This window comes from Cupressus sempervirens, chromosome 1, assembly GCF_028749045.1.
Source record: "Cupressus sempervirens isolate cs-2001-9-10 chromosome 1, ASM2874904v1, whole genome shotgun sequence".
Classification (NCBI taxonomy): domain Eukaryota; kingdom Viridiplantae; phylum Streptophyta; class Pinopsida; order Cupressales; family Cupressaceae; genus Cupressus; species Cupressus sempervirens.
This window is the reverse complement of record NC_143118.1, coordinates 441,237,455-441,252,499: the sequence shown is the minus strand read 5'-3', so window position 1 is coordinate 441,252,499 and position 15,045 is coordinate 441,237,455. Positions and strand designations below refer to the sequence as shown.

The 15,045-nt window shown below is 37.4% G+C and overlaps 1 protein-coding gene across 3 annotated transcripts in view; it reads left to right on the top strand.

Moving 5' to 3' along the window:
- Positions 1-1,011: 1,011 nt before the first annotated feature.
- LOC149578182 (carotene epsilon-monooxygenase, chloroplastic-like) overlaps positions 1,012-15,045 on the top strand; it is an 85,028-nt gene continuing 70,994 nt past the window's right edge. For 2 of the 3 annotated variants that reach the window (XM_089827766.1, XM_089827760.1), the window contains exons 1-2: positions 1,051-1,796; positions 11,071-11,367. In XM_089827766.1, coding sequence (XP_089683892.1) covers positions 1,311-1,796; positions 11,071-11,367 — 783 coding nt within the window. In that variant the 5' untranslated portion in view covers positions 1,051-1,310. Of the gene's footprint in view, positions 1,797-11,070; positions 11,368-15,045 lie in introns of all 3 variants that reach the window. The other variant, XM_089827772.1, reaches the window with a different exon arrangement.

The following is a 15,045-nucleotide window of genomic DNA, read 5'->3' as shown; positions in this document are numbered from 1 at the left end:
AGTCCTTTGATGGAACTATTGTTGATTTGGAAAATGTGGATTCAATAATCCCAAGTGTTGTTGATAAGAGTCCTTGTTTAAAAAACAATGTTTGAGTAGAATATGAATGATTTGTAGAATATCAATAATTTGTATAAAAACTAGAACCAAATGTAAGGAGGGGTTGCTAAGGCTCTCAAGAACCTTTATTAATGTTTCTTTGTTTGTCTATGCTGGCATCATAGTTGCATTTTGTTCACCGCGTCCTTGTTGATAAACTACAAGTATCTTAAAAGCCACATTTTGTACTTTTTGTAAATATGATTGTGGATCCCTTCAAAACCCAATTTACCATTAATAAAAACTATTAAATAATTTTTTTTAAATAAATAAAATGATTTTATCTTATATTTAAGAAATAAAAAAATTGAGAGGAGAATAATTCAATATTATCATATCGTTAAAACAAAATGGCCATTTAGACAACAACCTACAACACAATGTTAAAGTCATAAGCCCTTCATAATGGTCTTAGGTTTGAGTCCACTCAAGCTTTAACACATAATAATAATTAATCTCTCATTTGTTCCATTACCCATCTTTAAAAAATGAGTACAAAAAGAATTATTATATCAAAGAATTTAACCCCACAAAATGTTTAAAACACACCTTAGAACAAGTTCTTATTATTATTTGAAGTGTGAAATAGGTAAATAGACATACATAAGAAAGAGTGAGAGAAAAGAACATATTTATTTTGCAACATGACAATGGTGAGATAAAGAAACATTTTATAATAAAATGTCTTGCATACAATAAAACATGTTCAAACTAGATAGATATTTTAAATAACAATTTAGCTACTAAACAAAACAACAAACTTAATGTAAAAAATTAATTTAAAAAACAGATTAAAAATAAGTATCAAATGATCTAAAATTCTAGTACCCTATTTTAAGGTGCATTCTATTTTAGGAGTTTGAGTTATTGTAAGCTGTACATATTATTAAAATCTACTAAAATCTTTCATTGATTCTGTATAAACACTAATATGCCACGCTCCAATTTCTGAAGAGAGAGTTGGATTCGTCCTTCAACTATATGCATTTAGTGGCTATAACAAAGACAAGTTGGGCTTTTCGGATCGTTTAACCATTTTGGATTCGAGACGAGAATAAAATCATTGCATGATGGAAAATAAAATGTCCAAGCATTCAACAATGGATAATGTCGACTTGTTTAGTAACTAACAAAGGAGCAGGCATCCAATTTAAAACACTCTTTGCTGGAACAACTCGTGACAGTTGATCTAGTTTATTGATTGTTCTAGCATGACAACGATAACTCCTTTTTTGCCTTCATTAACCTGCAACTTAGCAGCGTCAGCACCAAACTTATCCACGAGGAAGAAGAAGTTGAGATTATTGAGAATACAATGCAGAGTGGATGAGAAGAGTACAAGTTCTGATAAAGCAGGGGCTGGTCTTTCATGGGTGAGCCCTGATTGGCTAACGTCTTTAATGAAGATGAGGACTGGCACAGATGAGTCTGGCATTCCCATGGCAAATGCAAAGCTGGCTGATGTGAAGGATTTGTTGGGTGGTGCTCTTTTTCTTCCCCTCTTCAAATGGATGAAGGAGTCAGGCCCTGTTTATAGATTAGCTGCTGGTCCCAGAAATTTTGTTGTAATTAGTGACCCTGAAGCAGCCAAGCATGTCTTGAGAAACTATGGCAAGTACGGCAAAGGACTTGTTTCTGAGGTTTCTCAGTTCCTCTTTGGTTCGGGATTTGCCATTGCCGAAGGAGAGTTGTGGATGGTAAGCACATTTTATTCACTTATTTGCGTGCTTGGGATGATAACTTGTATAAAAGAATCAGTAAAAGGAATGACACGGTATATCAAGAATATGAAGTATAACAATAAACACTTACCCTTGGAAACATGAAAAATCTGATAGTTAGTCCAACCTAAATTCTGCTACTTTTGAGTAACTTCCAGGGTTGAGAAAGGTGAAATTAATTTGTTTGCTTCTGTAAGCTAATATCAATGAGGAGATTTACTTGTAACATGTACTGATATTAGAAGGTTTCAGAATCGAAGCAATAACAATCAGGGGCGATTTTCAAATGCTATAAAAGATTATTTGTTAAGGTGATTCCTTTTGGTTACTTATTCACTCAAATGTTAGAATGCTGTTAAATGCTATCTTCTTCATTCAATATGGTAAGGCGATTGTCCCATGGAAGTGGCTTCCGAAATTCTCATAGCAGAGCTAATTGTGAAAATTAACACTATTGCAGTCACTGATTATTAATCTCCTATCGTAAATGATTTTTAAAATGCTGAAAATAAATTCTCAACTAATATTGAAAAAGAACACAATTGCAACTTCACCAATAAAATACGGAAAGAAATTCAGAACACAAAGAATACAATATTTTCGGACAAATCGTCCTTGGAAAAACCCCTAAGGGAAAACCAGTTCTGCAGATGGAAAATATATTAATTTAAGCAAATCAAGAGATACAAAATTTCTTGCCTCTCACTGGCAAAATTCAGACAACCTCCTAACTTCTCCTGCTGATATTCCCCATTGCTATCCCCAACACTATCACTCCACCCTTGCTAACACTGCAAGACTATTTGCTATCACTGCAAACTCATTTGCTAACACTGCAAATGCTTCTACAACTCTTGTTGTTCTCTGTTGTGTTCTGTTCTCCAAATGCCTTCCTTGACCCCCTTTTATACTACTTAACCAAGAGGTTTCTAGTTGCTTCTTGATCAAGACAACTTAACCAAGAAGTTTCTAGTTGCTTCTCGATTAAAACAACCCAACCAATAGGTTACTAGTGGCTTCTAGAAGGAGTCAATTAATTAACAAATAATTATTCGCTAATTAATCACATGTGGACGAATAGCTGTCCAAGCTACCTAAAACTAACACTCCCTCTTAGCAAGGAAGTTGTTCTGCATGACACCCAACTTATCTCTAAAGAAGATGAATTTTGCCTTCCCTAATGCCTTTGTCAGAATGTCTGCTCCCTGCTCCTCTGTAGGTATGTACTATAGCTGAACAACCCCCCATTGTACACAATCTTTGATGAAGTGATATCTGATGTCTATATGTTTAGACCTATCATGAAATACTAGATTCTCAGACAACTTGATGCAACTCTGATTGTCATAGTGTATCACAATAGTCTGAACCTTCTGACCAAACAAGGCTACTAACAACTTCCGAACCCATATAGCTTCACATGTAGCCATGCTAGCTGCTATGTATTCTGCTTCTGCTAAACTCAGAGCCACAGATTTCTGCTTCCTGCTGAACCAAGATACAACTCCTGATCCCAAACTAAAACAACACCCTGAAGTGCTCCTTTTGTTCGTTTTACTTCCTACCCAATCTGCATCAGAATAGCCCATCAACCTGATACCTTCACCTCGAATATATAATACTCTCTTCAATCTGCACATGTGGGTCTCTTTGCTATGTGCTACAAAGCCTTCTGGTTGCTCTATGTATATCTCCTCCTTTAACTCACCATTAAGGAATGCTGTCTTGACATCCATTTGATGGATCTGACATCCCATTTGTGCTACAAACAAGATCATAGCTTGTATAGAAGTATGCCTGGCCACTGGAGAAAATGTCTCCTCGTAGTCTATTCCCTCCTTCTGAGAGAATCCCTTGGCCACGAACCTTGCCTTGTATTTCTCGATGCTACCATCTGCACCGTGCTTTATCTTATAGATCCAGCGTGATCCAACTACTGCTCTATCTGTTGGTCTAGGAACTGCCTCCCACACATCATTCTGCATTATCGAGGAATACTCCTCAACCATAGCATCTCACCATACTTGATGCTTTGTAGCCTCCTGATAACTGGAAGGTTCATTGTCTACCAACTGACTAACTAATGCCACATAGTCATTGAACTTGGTTGGTTGTATCTGCTGTCTAGTACTCTTCCTAGGAGCTCCCACAAACTCCTAAGTATCCCTTAGTGTCTCTCGAACCTCATGGTTCCTGTTGCCAACTGTAGAGGATGAGATATCAACCTCTAAGTCTTCTAGATGCATTTCCTTTTGCACCTGTTGCTCCATGCTCTATGAAACTTCACCACCTGAGCCTACACTTGTACTGGTAACTGTACTTGTGCTTTGCTGCCCTTGACTAGGCCTTGGAGCTTTTGTTGGCTGCTCACTCTGATCATTTGCTGAAAGATCTCTGGACCTTCTAAATGCCTTGTCCTCCATGAACTTAACATCACATTTGACAATAATTCTTCTCGTCCCAAGGATAAAAATCCTATATGCCTTTGAGGTTTCACTGTACCCCACAAAGTACCCCCTCTCTGTAGTCTGATCTAACTTGGTACGTGTATCACCTGGAATATGACAATATGCCAAACTCCCAAATATTTTGAAATGGCTAACATCAGGCCTCTTACCTGTGAAATCTTCCTTTGGTGTCATCCTCCCTAGCACCTTATGTGGAACCCTATTCTGAATGTAGATTGATGTACTACACGCTTCTGCCCATAAGTAGTGGGGCATATCCTGGTCATGTAGCATGGCTCTTGCCGCCTTCGATATAGAACGGTTCTTCCTCTCAGCAACTCCATTTTGCTGTGGATTGTAAGGAACAGTCCACTGTCTCTTGATTCCTTCCTTGGTACAGAACTCTTAGAAGTTATTTCCTTTGTACTCGCCTCCATTGTCTCACTAAAGAACCTTTATCTTCTTTCCTGTCGAGTTCTCCACTAGAGCCTTGAACTCTTGGAATTGATTGAAAACTTAATGCTTGGTCTTCAAGAAGTATATCTAGGTCTTTCTGGAGAAATCATCGATAAAAGTAACATAGTACTCATATCCTCTGATAGACTTTGTTGACATTGGTCCACATACATCTGAATGTGCTAGATTAAGAATACCTTTAGATTTAGTGTCACTCCTTGGAATAGATGCTTTCGCAAACTTCCCCAACACACATTCCTTACAAACATCATCATGCTCTGTGCTCACCTCTAGAACACTTGTCACTGTCTCACAAAGCAATTTGAGTGCTCCATGATGAATATGGCCCATCCTCCTATGCCAAAGCTCTCCAAGATCTCTAGGATTAGTGATGCTCATGAGTGCCTTAGGAGTATCAAATTGCAACCTGTAAAGGCGACCACTCCTAACTCCAATAGTTATGGGTGATTTCCAATCCTTGTGCTTAATCAACACATGTGTCCCTCTAAAGAGTACATTATACCCCCTATCTCGAAGATCATATATGGAAATCAAATTCATACCTAATCCTGGCACATGCAACACATCATGAATTGGAATTATCTTTCCATTTTCCCTCTGAAACTGAATAGTCCCTTTTCCAACTGGGTTGAGTTTGGACAAGTTTCCCATAGAAATCTGGATATTGGTGTTCTCCTCCTTATAACTGGAGAAGTACTCTCTAACTCCTATCATATGAAATGACGCCCCACTATCTATATACTGGATAGTCTGTGAGGTTGAGCTCACCATCCAAGCTATGAGTGCAAACACATCTTCCAGTTCTTTTGCACTTGCTGAAGCTGCCACCTGCTTCTTTGCCTTCTTCCTTTCTAGGAAATCACTGACATAGTGACCATACTCGTGACATCCAAAACACTTGACCTTAGAAAGGTCCTTCTTCTTTTCACTTTGTGAGCTAGATCCCTTCTTTGCTTTCCCTTTCCCCGCTAGGGCAATGTTTTCCTGTTCCACCTCACTTTTCTAACTCTTGTTGGCCCCATTGACTAGAATTAGTCTAAACTCCTCCTGAGTGAAATGAGTCCATAGTCGATCCCAAATCGATAAGGTATCTTATCCACTAACAACTTGAACAAAGACACTCCATTGTTTAGTAAACCCATTTAGGGCTATTCTCAGCAGCTCCTCATCACTAGGACTATTTCCAACAACTGCTAACTCGTCCTTGACAAGTCTAAGCTTGGTGAGGTAACTTGTAATGTTTTCACCTTGGTTCATCAAGGTATTCTTCAACTTCTCTTTGAGAATCATCTTCCTGTTGGTGGTAGCATTTTGGTACAAATTCAGAATGGCGTCCCACATCTTCTTCGCTGTATCTAGCTCTGCGATATGTGGAACAATATGATCCTTGACACCATCAAGGATAATCCTCCTCGCATTGGCATCGTCCTTATATTTTGCAAGCTGTATAGCATTTGTAGGTACAACTATACCAGTGGTAGCATAATCTTTGATACCATTCTCTTCCAACAATAAAGAAATTCTGCTTTCCAGACGCCAAAATTCGAGGTACCATCCAATCTGTCTTGATCTCTCAAACCAGCTGAAGCCATCTCAAGGGATTAAAGCAAATAATAATTTTGAAGAGATCACACTAGGTTATATAAACCCTTAATTTCTTTCCTAGGGCAAAACTCTTCTACCCTCGACACCGCTCTGATACCATGTGAAAATTAACACTATTGTAGTCACTAATTATTAATCTCCTATTGTAAATGATTATTAAACTGCCGAAAATAAATTTCCAGCTAATATCAAAAAATAACACAACGGCAACTTCACCAATAAAATATAGAAAGAAATTCAAAACACAAAGAACACAATATTTTCAGACAAATCGTCCCTGGTAAAACCCCTAAGGGAAAACTAGTTCTGCAGATGGAAAATATATTAACTTCAGCAAATCAAGAGATACAAAATTCCTTGGCTCTCACTAGCAAAATTTAGACAACCTCTTAATTTCTCCTGTTAATATTCCCCACTGCTATTCCCAACGCTATCACTGTGCCCTTGCTAACACAGTAAGACTGTTTGCTATCACTGCAAAAGCATTTGCTAACACTGCAAATGCTTCTACAACTCTTGTTGTTCTCTGTTCTGTTCTGTTCTCCAAATGCCTCCCTTGACCCCCTTTTATACTACTTAACCAAGAGGTTTCTAGTTGCTTCTTGATCAAGACAACTCAACCAAGAAGTTTCTAGTTGGTTCTTAACCAAGAAGTTTCTAGTTGCTTTTCGATTAAAACAACCTAACCAATAGGTTACTAGTGGCTTCTAGAAGGAGTCAATTAATTAACAAATAATTATTTGCTAATTAATCACATGTAGACGAACAGCTGTCCAAGCTACCTAAAACTAATACTGATGAGCATATATAGGTGTGTTCGTAATTTAGTGGTTCACAGACGATGCATTTTTCCTGCTCTGCTACAAATAAATGGGAGCCTTCTTCGAAACTTTAAATGATCATTATATTCTGCAAGAAAATGTTGGAAAAGTTAAACCACCTTTAGCTGTCATTTGGCAAAAAATTCTTAAAGCTTCACCCCTTCCGAGCACTCTCTTGAAATCTTCCAAACAGTAGCCAACTCAACCTTTTCTGAAAAAATGCCCATTTCTAGATACTGGTAATCACGATTTCATGTGAGCACTTATAATAATGCATTCAACATAGTGGTAGCTGCCTTCATTACCACCTGTCTTTACAGACATCCCAGTGAAGTAAGATATAGTTGAATTTTGAAAAGAAAATCGGTGGTTTCTGTATGCAAGCTATATCTGGCAGTTGAAGAGGTAGAATACCATAAGATATAGATGTTTCCTTGTTACTTATCAGCCCAAATGCTGGGATATGATAAAACAATAATACCAGGTTACTATAAAAAATATTTTCTTAAATGTAGTTTGTCAGCAAATCAATCTTTAGTTGATTTTTTTAAAAGAATTTGGATGTCTTCTACATTCAAGCAATTTCCATCAGTTGAAATACTAGACTGCTATATGAAGTTAGATGTTTCCTTCATTAGTCTTCAAATCCTCTGCGAGGGCACTGGACCAAAATATCTTCTTTGATCAATAGAGTAACAAGTTACTAACTCAGTAAAGTAAGACCCCGCATTGAAAAAAAAATAATTTTTCTCATATTCATGCAAAGTAACCATCAGTTGAAATGTAGAATGCTATCAGAATGATATTTTCTTCCAAGACTTATGACCCATATTTTAGGCCACTGTAAAAGGCTTTTAAGTTTTTCTCCTAGAATAAAGCAAAATCTACCTCTAGGATTCCTAGAATAGTGTGAAAAAACAAGAGATATGCTTAAGGGAGTAGGCTCAAATAAAATGAATCTCTTCAAAATGAATTAACGAACTATCTCTCGGAATGTTAGACAGTGGCTTCTCCAAATGTTTGCAGATGGTACAGCTGAGTATATTTGGTTGCAGTAATGTCTAGCTTGGAGTTTGTTTGTTTTTGGGCTGTGCTGTGTTGCCTTTGCTGGTTATTGATTCTGGGCGAGGCATTTTGTATGGCCTCTTGTTTGCTGTTGCCATCTCTTTGGTTTGTTGTCTGTTTGGCTTTGTTTCAGTTGGATTTTATCCCTCCGTGGTTCAATTTACATGTTTTTTAAAAGTTTATGCATAGCTGAGTACCCTTATACAATCCTTTAGTAAATTATATAAAAAAGAAAATTGGATTCTTTTTTTTGATAGTTATGATCTTAGGATCATATTTCGCCTCTGCTACATATACATAGGAGTATTAGCTGCCATTGAGTGATTTCCAGGGTTACCTACCCCTCCCTCTCCTCACAAACACTGTATCCCCATCGCTTGTGGTTTTCACTAGATATGATGATGGCAGGAGGTCTCTGGCTGTTTCCTACTCTTCAAGTTTTCAGGGACCCATCCCTTGAAATGTCTTTTAAGAGGCACACTGTCTTTGGGATGTATACCGTCCCTGGGTGATATGGGATATGTAATGTCCCTTGACCATCTCAACGACAACGAGATGTCCTCATTTTTTGGCTTAAAAGAAAGAAAATTAAATGAAAAAGGGAGTGTGGCAGGTCCACAAAGATTCTATGCCCTTAATGTGAAAAACAAATCCCTCCTTTTTATAAATTCATCTTTTTATTTGCAACTGACGAGTACCACAATCAATTTGCATTTTTTACTTGCAGCTATTCACAGTTGTATGTCTTTATATCTATAATCTTATTGCAATGCCTATGATGAATATTTTTGTCATTTTGTAGTTTGAACAATATCTGAAAAGCTCAGACTAGGCAGTTGCTCGGCAAGCTCCCAAAATTTTCATAAACTCTGGACTTGGCAATAACTCAGGGAAAACCTAAAGCAATAACTCAGGAATATTGTTGAACATTTTAAGATACTTATCTAAGGAAAAATGATAGTTTTAATGAATGCATATTACTAAATTTGCAGAACAAATATCCCCAACAGGGTTGAGGTGCAGCATCCCTAATAGTGGTTTGCAGGCAACCCTTCAATGTGGTCAATGCCCCCTGCAAGGTCGAGGGGCAGCACCCCTTGTGGGGTTCTTGGTGCAACCATACAAACCTTCATAGCATGCACCATTTTCACAACTTTATCTCTTAAGAGAGAAATTAGTTTGACACTTTTTGTCTTAAAAATCATGTAATCTTTTTTTAATATAATGAATTCAGGTGAAAAAACCAAACGTATACTCATTTAGGCAAGTTTTTCATGAAAAATTGTGAGTTTTTAACAATGTACAATTGGTTTCTGGATTCGATTGTATATGTTTTTTTATCATCAACATTTCGGATCACACTCTGTGATCCATCATCAGGATGAGAGAGAAAAGGATATGAAATCTCTCTCATCATGATGATGGATCACAGAGTGTGATCCAAAACATTGATGATAAGAAAACATACATAATTGAATCCAGAAACCAATGGGGCATTGAAATGGATTGTGGAAATCTGATAATGTTAGTTGTTGACAAGCTTTTGACAAAATTCGTTGCAAATTTTTTCAAAAACTTGCCTGACTCTCAATGGCTTTTCGCTCACAAGTACTTGCAAATTTTGGGATTACTCTGCGAGTTTCCATCTATGATTTGGATATTTTAATTTTTAATTGTTTCTGTACTTGAACCAATGACTGTTGAACAGTGAATATTGGATCTGATACATTATGTGAATGTCTAAACCTGATCTTGACGTCATGTCTGGCTGAACTTGTAAAAAACGGAATTTCCATACATGCATACATACAATGTTTGTACTGCTCTCCCCAAACTATAGCCTACTGGGCTATCTTTCCCAAATTATGTACTGCTGTCCCCAGACTTCCCCATCTGGGGAATACCATGGAGCATGGGTTTTTCCCATGGATTGTATTTCATGGTAACCTTTGAGGCTTAAAATTTTTGACCAATAGCACTTTCCATCGGACTTTCTCCAATAAAGAAGTATCTTTATAGAAGCTGCATTTCTTAGAGTTGCTAAGCTCATGTTTTGTTGAGTTTTACTTATGTGATCCTCTTTACTCTCTGCAAATTTTATGTGAAGTTAAAGGAATCTCTCTATATCGCTGTAGAAGATTACAACCTGTGGCTTCTCATTCACATATTTCAAAACAAATGGCCTGCCGAGCCGTGATGTGTCCATTTCTATCATTTGATACTTCAGGAAATCTTGAAGTTAAATGAGTTAGTTTTAACGTCCAACATTTTGATAGTAGACATTAGCTTTCCACAGTCCATAGTTTCTGGATTTCACTGTGTCAATTTTATTTGCATCAACATTTCGGATCATACTCAATGATCTATCAATGCTTACAACGTTTTGTTATGTAAAATGCCATAACAGCAATAGCAGTTTCAATGGATCTTAATTCTGCCACTTTTATGGTCACCACCTTAATGCATATTGTTTACCCATCTTATAAATATGTGAACATTTAATATCTATCATTTTTAAGAGTAAGCCCTGAATATGTGCACGTGTTAGGTTCTCTTAAAGAAACAATAGTGTTCATTAATTTATCACAACTATTGAATTGCGTTCTTATTCAAGTGTAAGTGCAACTTTCTATATCATCAGGAGTCAGGATAATATCATGTAATGTTAGGGACATAACTTGATTGGTATGGTAGTAAAAATCATAAGAGTAGATAAATTATCTGTCAACGCATACTTATGAATAGAAGAATAACCTTTTTACAGGGTTTTCAGATTTTTCAACATAGATATGTATTTTATTGAATGTGAGCAATATTTTATATATGCATTTGCAGGTTCGACGAAAGGCAGTTCTGCCTTCCATTCATAGGAAGTATCTTTCTATAATGGTTGATAGAGTTTTTTGCAGGTGTGTTGAGAGGCTAGTAGAGAAACTAAACATAGATACAGAAAGGGCCGTTGAGGTGAACATGGAGGAAAAGTTTTCACAGCTAACACTGGATGTTATTGGACTATCATTGTTTAACTACAACTTTGATTCTCTGAAATCAGATAGCCCACTCATTAATGCTGTTTACACTGCTTTAAAAGAGGCAGAATCTCGATCAACAGATATTCTACCCTACTGGCAGGTAGAGTTGAGCTTTATTCTATATGGTTTGAATGGATTTTCATTTTAACTGTGTTTCCTCTGCTTTACAAGTTTGTTAGATGCCCAAATTGCATAATTATGTGTGGAGAAGAATTAATGTCTTTAGAGTTCAACCATTTGTTCTTCAGAAAGGACACCTGATAAGAATGTGAAAGGGATCGTAGAATTCAACCTCAGTAATCTACTTTGTATCTGCAGAATGTCACAATCCTTTGAAATGTTAATTAGCCCAAGAGCTCTTTTGCCCCGAAACTTTAAGATTGTATCCAATAAGGAATTGGCATGAAATATAATAGATTCCTAGTTCTTTTTGTCAGTGAGGGTTTGCAGGTGTAAGGTTAGTTGATGGCTTTAAGAGACAAGAATTCACATTTCTTTTTTGAATTATCTTTTGAAATTTTATAGGAGGAATCCAAATACCTGGGTTGCATTTAAGATGACTATATTTATTTCCTGATATATAAAGTGAGGTTTAGGGCCCTCTTCCATTACACTTTCAGAAATATGTACAGATGCTGCTCAAGATAGACCAAAACTGAAATAAATCAAACATTGACATATACACAGAGTTTCTTTGATCCGACTGACCAACAGTTGACACTATCACTGTCACTTAGCAGCTATAGACATGACTATTACATATTTTTCTGCAAACATCAAAGATTTTGCTTGACATTCTAAAACCCTACAACTGACTGCATATGGGTAAACTTCATTAACTATGAACCATTGGCAACATGTACAAAAACGAGAGGGCAAAATTATTACGAATTAATTGGTAAAATACTTGCTTGAAATTAACAGAGATTGAGAGGTCGATATATACAAAAGAATGAAACGATGTTTCTTTAGGAAATAATCGTAAAGAATAGAAACTTTCTATTCTAGCTAATAGAAAACTAATAGTTATCTCCAGCCTAACTAAATATTAGAAACATCTGACGAAGCCAAACAACTTCACAACTTGACTTGAGTGTCCCTTTGTATTCAACCTCTGTGAAAGAGAGAGAAACCACCTACTTCTCCTTACTGGTCCATGTGATGACACCGGTTCCCAAACTAAACACATATCCAAAAGTTGACTTTTTATCGTCAATAGAGCTTGCCCAATCTAAATCTGTGAACCCACTGAGTCTAGAATTAGAACTTCGAGAGTAAAGAAGTCCAAAATTTGTAGTGCCCTTCATATAATGAAGTACATGCTTTGTTGCCATCCAATTATCAGCCTTAGAAGTTGACATAAAATGTGAGATGTAGCTGATTGTGAAGTTGATATCGGGCCTAGTAGCAAAGAGGTAGATGAGGCTACCTACTAGTTGCTTGTATGTAGTATCATCAGTGGGAGGAGAATCAAACTTGGCTGATAACTTGAGACTTTTCTCCATTGGTGTAGATGCAAGTTTGCAATCCTGCATACGGAATTTGTCTAACAGAGTCCTAGCATATTTGGATTGAGAGATGAATATACTAGAAGATTGTTGTCAAACCTCAACACCGAGGCAATAATGCATGAGCCCAAGGTTAGCCATATCAAAAGAATGACATAAATTTTGTTTGATTCCTTGAATCAAAGATGACGAACTACTAGTGATGATCAAATCATCCACATAAATAATCAGAAGGATGACATCACTTTTAGAAGTCTTGATGTACAAATTTGAGTCTGAAGAACTCCTCTGGAAGCCTTGATTACTGAGGTACTTGTCAATTTTCATGTACCATTGCCTAGGGGCCTGCTTCAAGCCATAGAGAGCTTTCACTAATCTGAGAACCTGATGTTCTTTACCAAAAACCTTGAAACCGGGAGATTGCGTCATGTAGACCTCTTTGTGGGGATCACCATTTAGGAAAACACTCTTAATGTCCATCTGATGGACCTTTCAGCCAAATTGTCCTACCATGGCTAGGACTAATCTGATTGTGCTCGTCTTTGCAGTAGGGGCAAAGGTCTCCTCATAATTAATACCTTGATGCTGAGAAAAACCCTTTGCAACTAAACAAGCTTTGTACTTATCCAAAGTACCATCAGATTTGTATTTGATTTTTTAAATCCATTTGCAGCCAATGGGTTTCTTCTCTGGTGGGAGATTAGAAAGGACCTAGGTGTTGTTCTTCAACAAGCTCTGGTGTTTAGATGTCATGGCCTGTTCCCACTCTGGAATTCCTTTAGCCTCGGAATATGTTTGAGGTTCAAACACACTGTGAATGTTGGCCATGAGAGAAAAGTTAACAGACTCTATAGGTTTGCTCTTTTTTTGAGTAATTCTCTCATCAATGAGCTCATCATCATGAAGATCAACAACTGTCTGAGTCCATCACTTAGGTCAGAGAGGAGAATGACCAAATTAGCATCAGGAGATGTGCTATGATCAGGTTTCTCATTTGAAGAATTTGGATCAAACTCAAGTGAAGCATCTACAAATCTAGGTGATCCTGTAGGAGAAGTTGGAGGTGTATGTACAAGGATCACTAGTATAACTGGAGCTGCAGGAGCTATTGGAGCCCTCCCATTAGGTGGACCTAATGGAAGTTTAACTCCCAAATCATGAGCCCTCATAGGCTGGTCTGCTAGATCAGGAACAAGAGAAATAGGCATGAATGGTCCTTGTTTCTCACCAAAGACTGCATCACGACTATATAGGAGAGGAAATGTCTCAGTGTCAATCAAGTGGTAGGCTTTGTGAAGACTACTATATCCAACAAGCATGATTTTTTGGACTCTTGGCATCCAACTTCGTGCGGGACGCATCAGGGATCTAAACAAAAGCAAGGGAGCCAAAAAATTCCAAGTGACTGATTCTGGGCTTGCGACCTCTTCCGGAGTCGTACCTTTGACCGTCACTATTGGTGATCGGTTCAAAAGATAAATTGCAGTGTTAACTCCTTCTGCCTAGAACTTCTTCAGAACATGTATGTGTTCAAGCATGGAGCGAGCCATCTTGGTGATTGTTTTGTTCCGATGTTCAACTACACTATTCTATTGTGGTGTGTGGGGTGTGGTTAACTGTCGTTTGATGCCATGAGTGTCCAAGAAGCTAGAGAATTCATTAGATTAAAATTCTCCCCCATTTTCTGACCTAAGAGTAATAATAGATTTCCCAAACTCTTTTTCAACTAAAGGTTTACACTTCTGAAAGATAGGAAATGCATTTGATTTCTTTTTATGAAAATATACCCATATTTTCCTACTGAAATCATTAATGAACAACAAAAAATACCTGGACCCAAGAACAAAAGGAGTGGCCATAGGGTCACAAATATCGACATGACCAAGCTGAAGTATTTGAGAAGCTTGCCATGAATCGCCACTGGTGAAAGGTGTGCGATGTTGCTTCCTAGCCTGACATGCATCACAAACTCCAAGCTGTTGAGTTGGAATCTTTGGCAAACCAAGGACAAGCTCTTCTTGAGCAAGTTGAGAGAGATAATTCACATTGGAGTGCCCATACCGCTGATGCAAAAGTTTGCTAACAGAAGACCACCGAGCAGCCATAGCTAAGTCCCGAGAATCACTAGAATCAATAAGTTGGAAAAGACCATGATCCTCAAGATCCACTGCAACAATAGACTGAATCTCCCTATCAGTGATGGTATATTTATGTGAATTATAGGTGACATCCAACTATGGAGAATGTCGCAACGATTGATTGACTGAGAG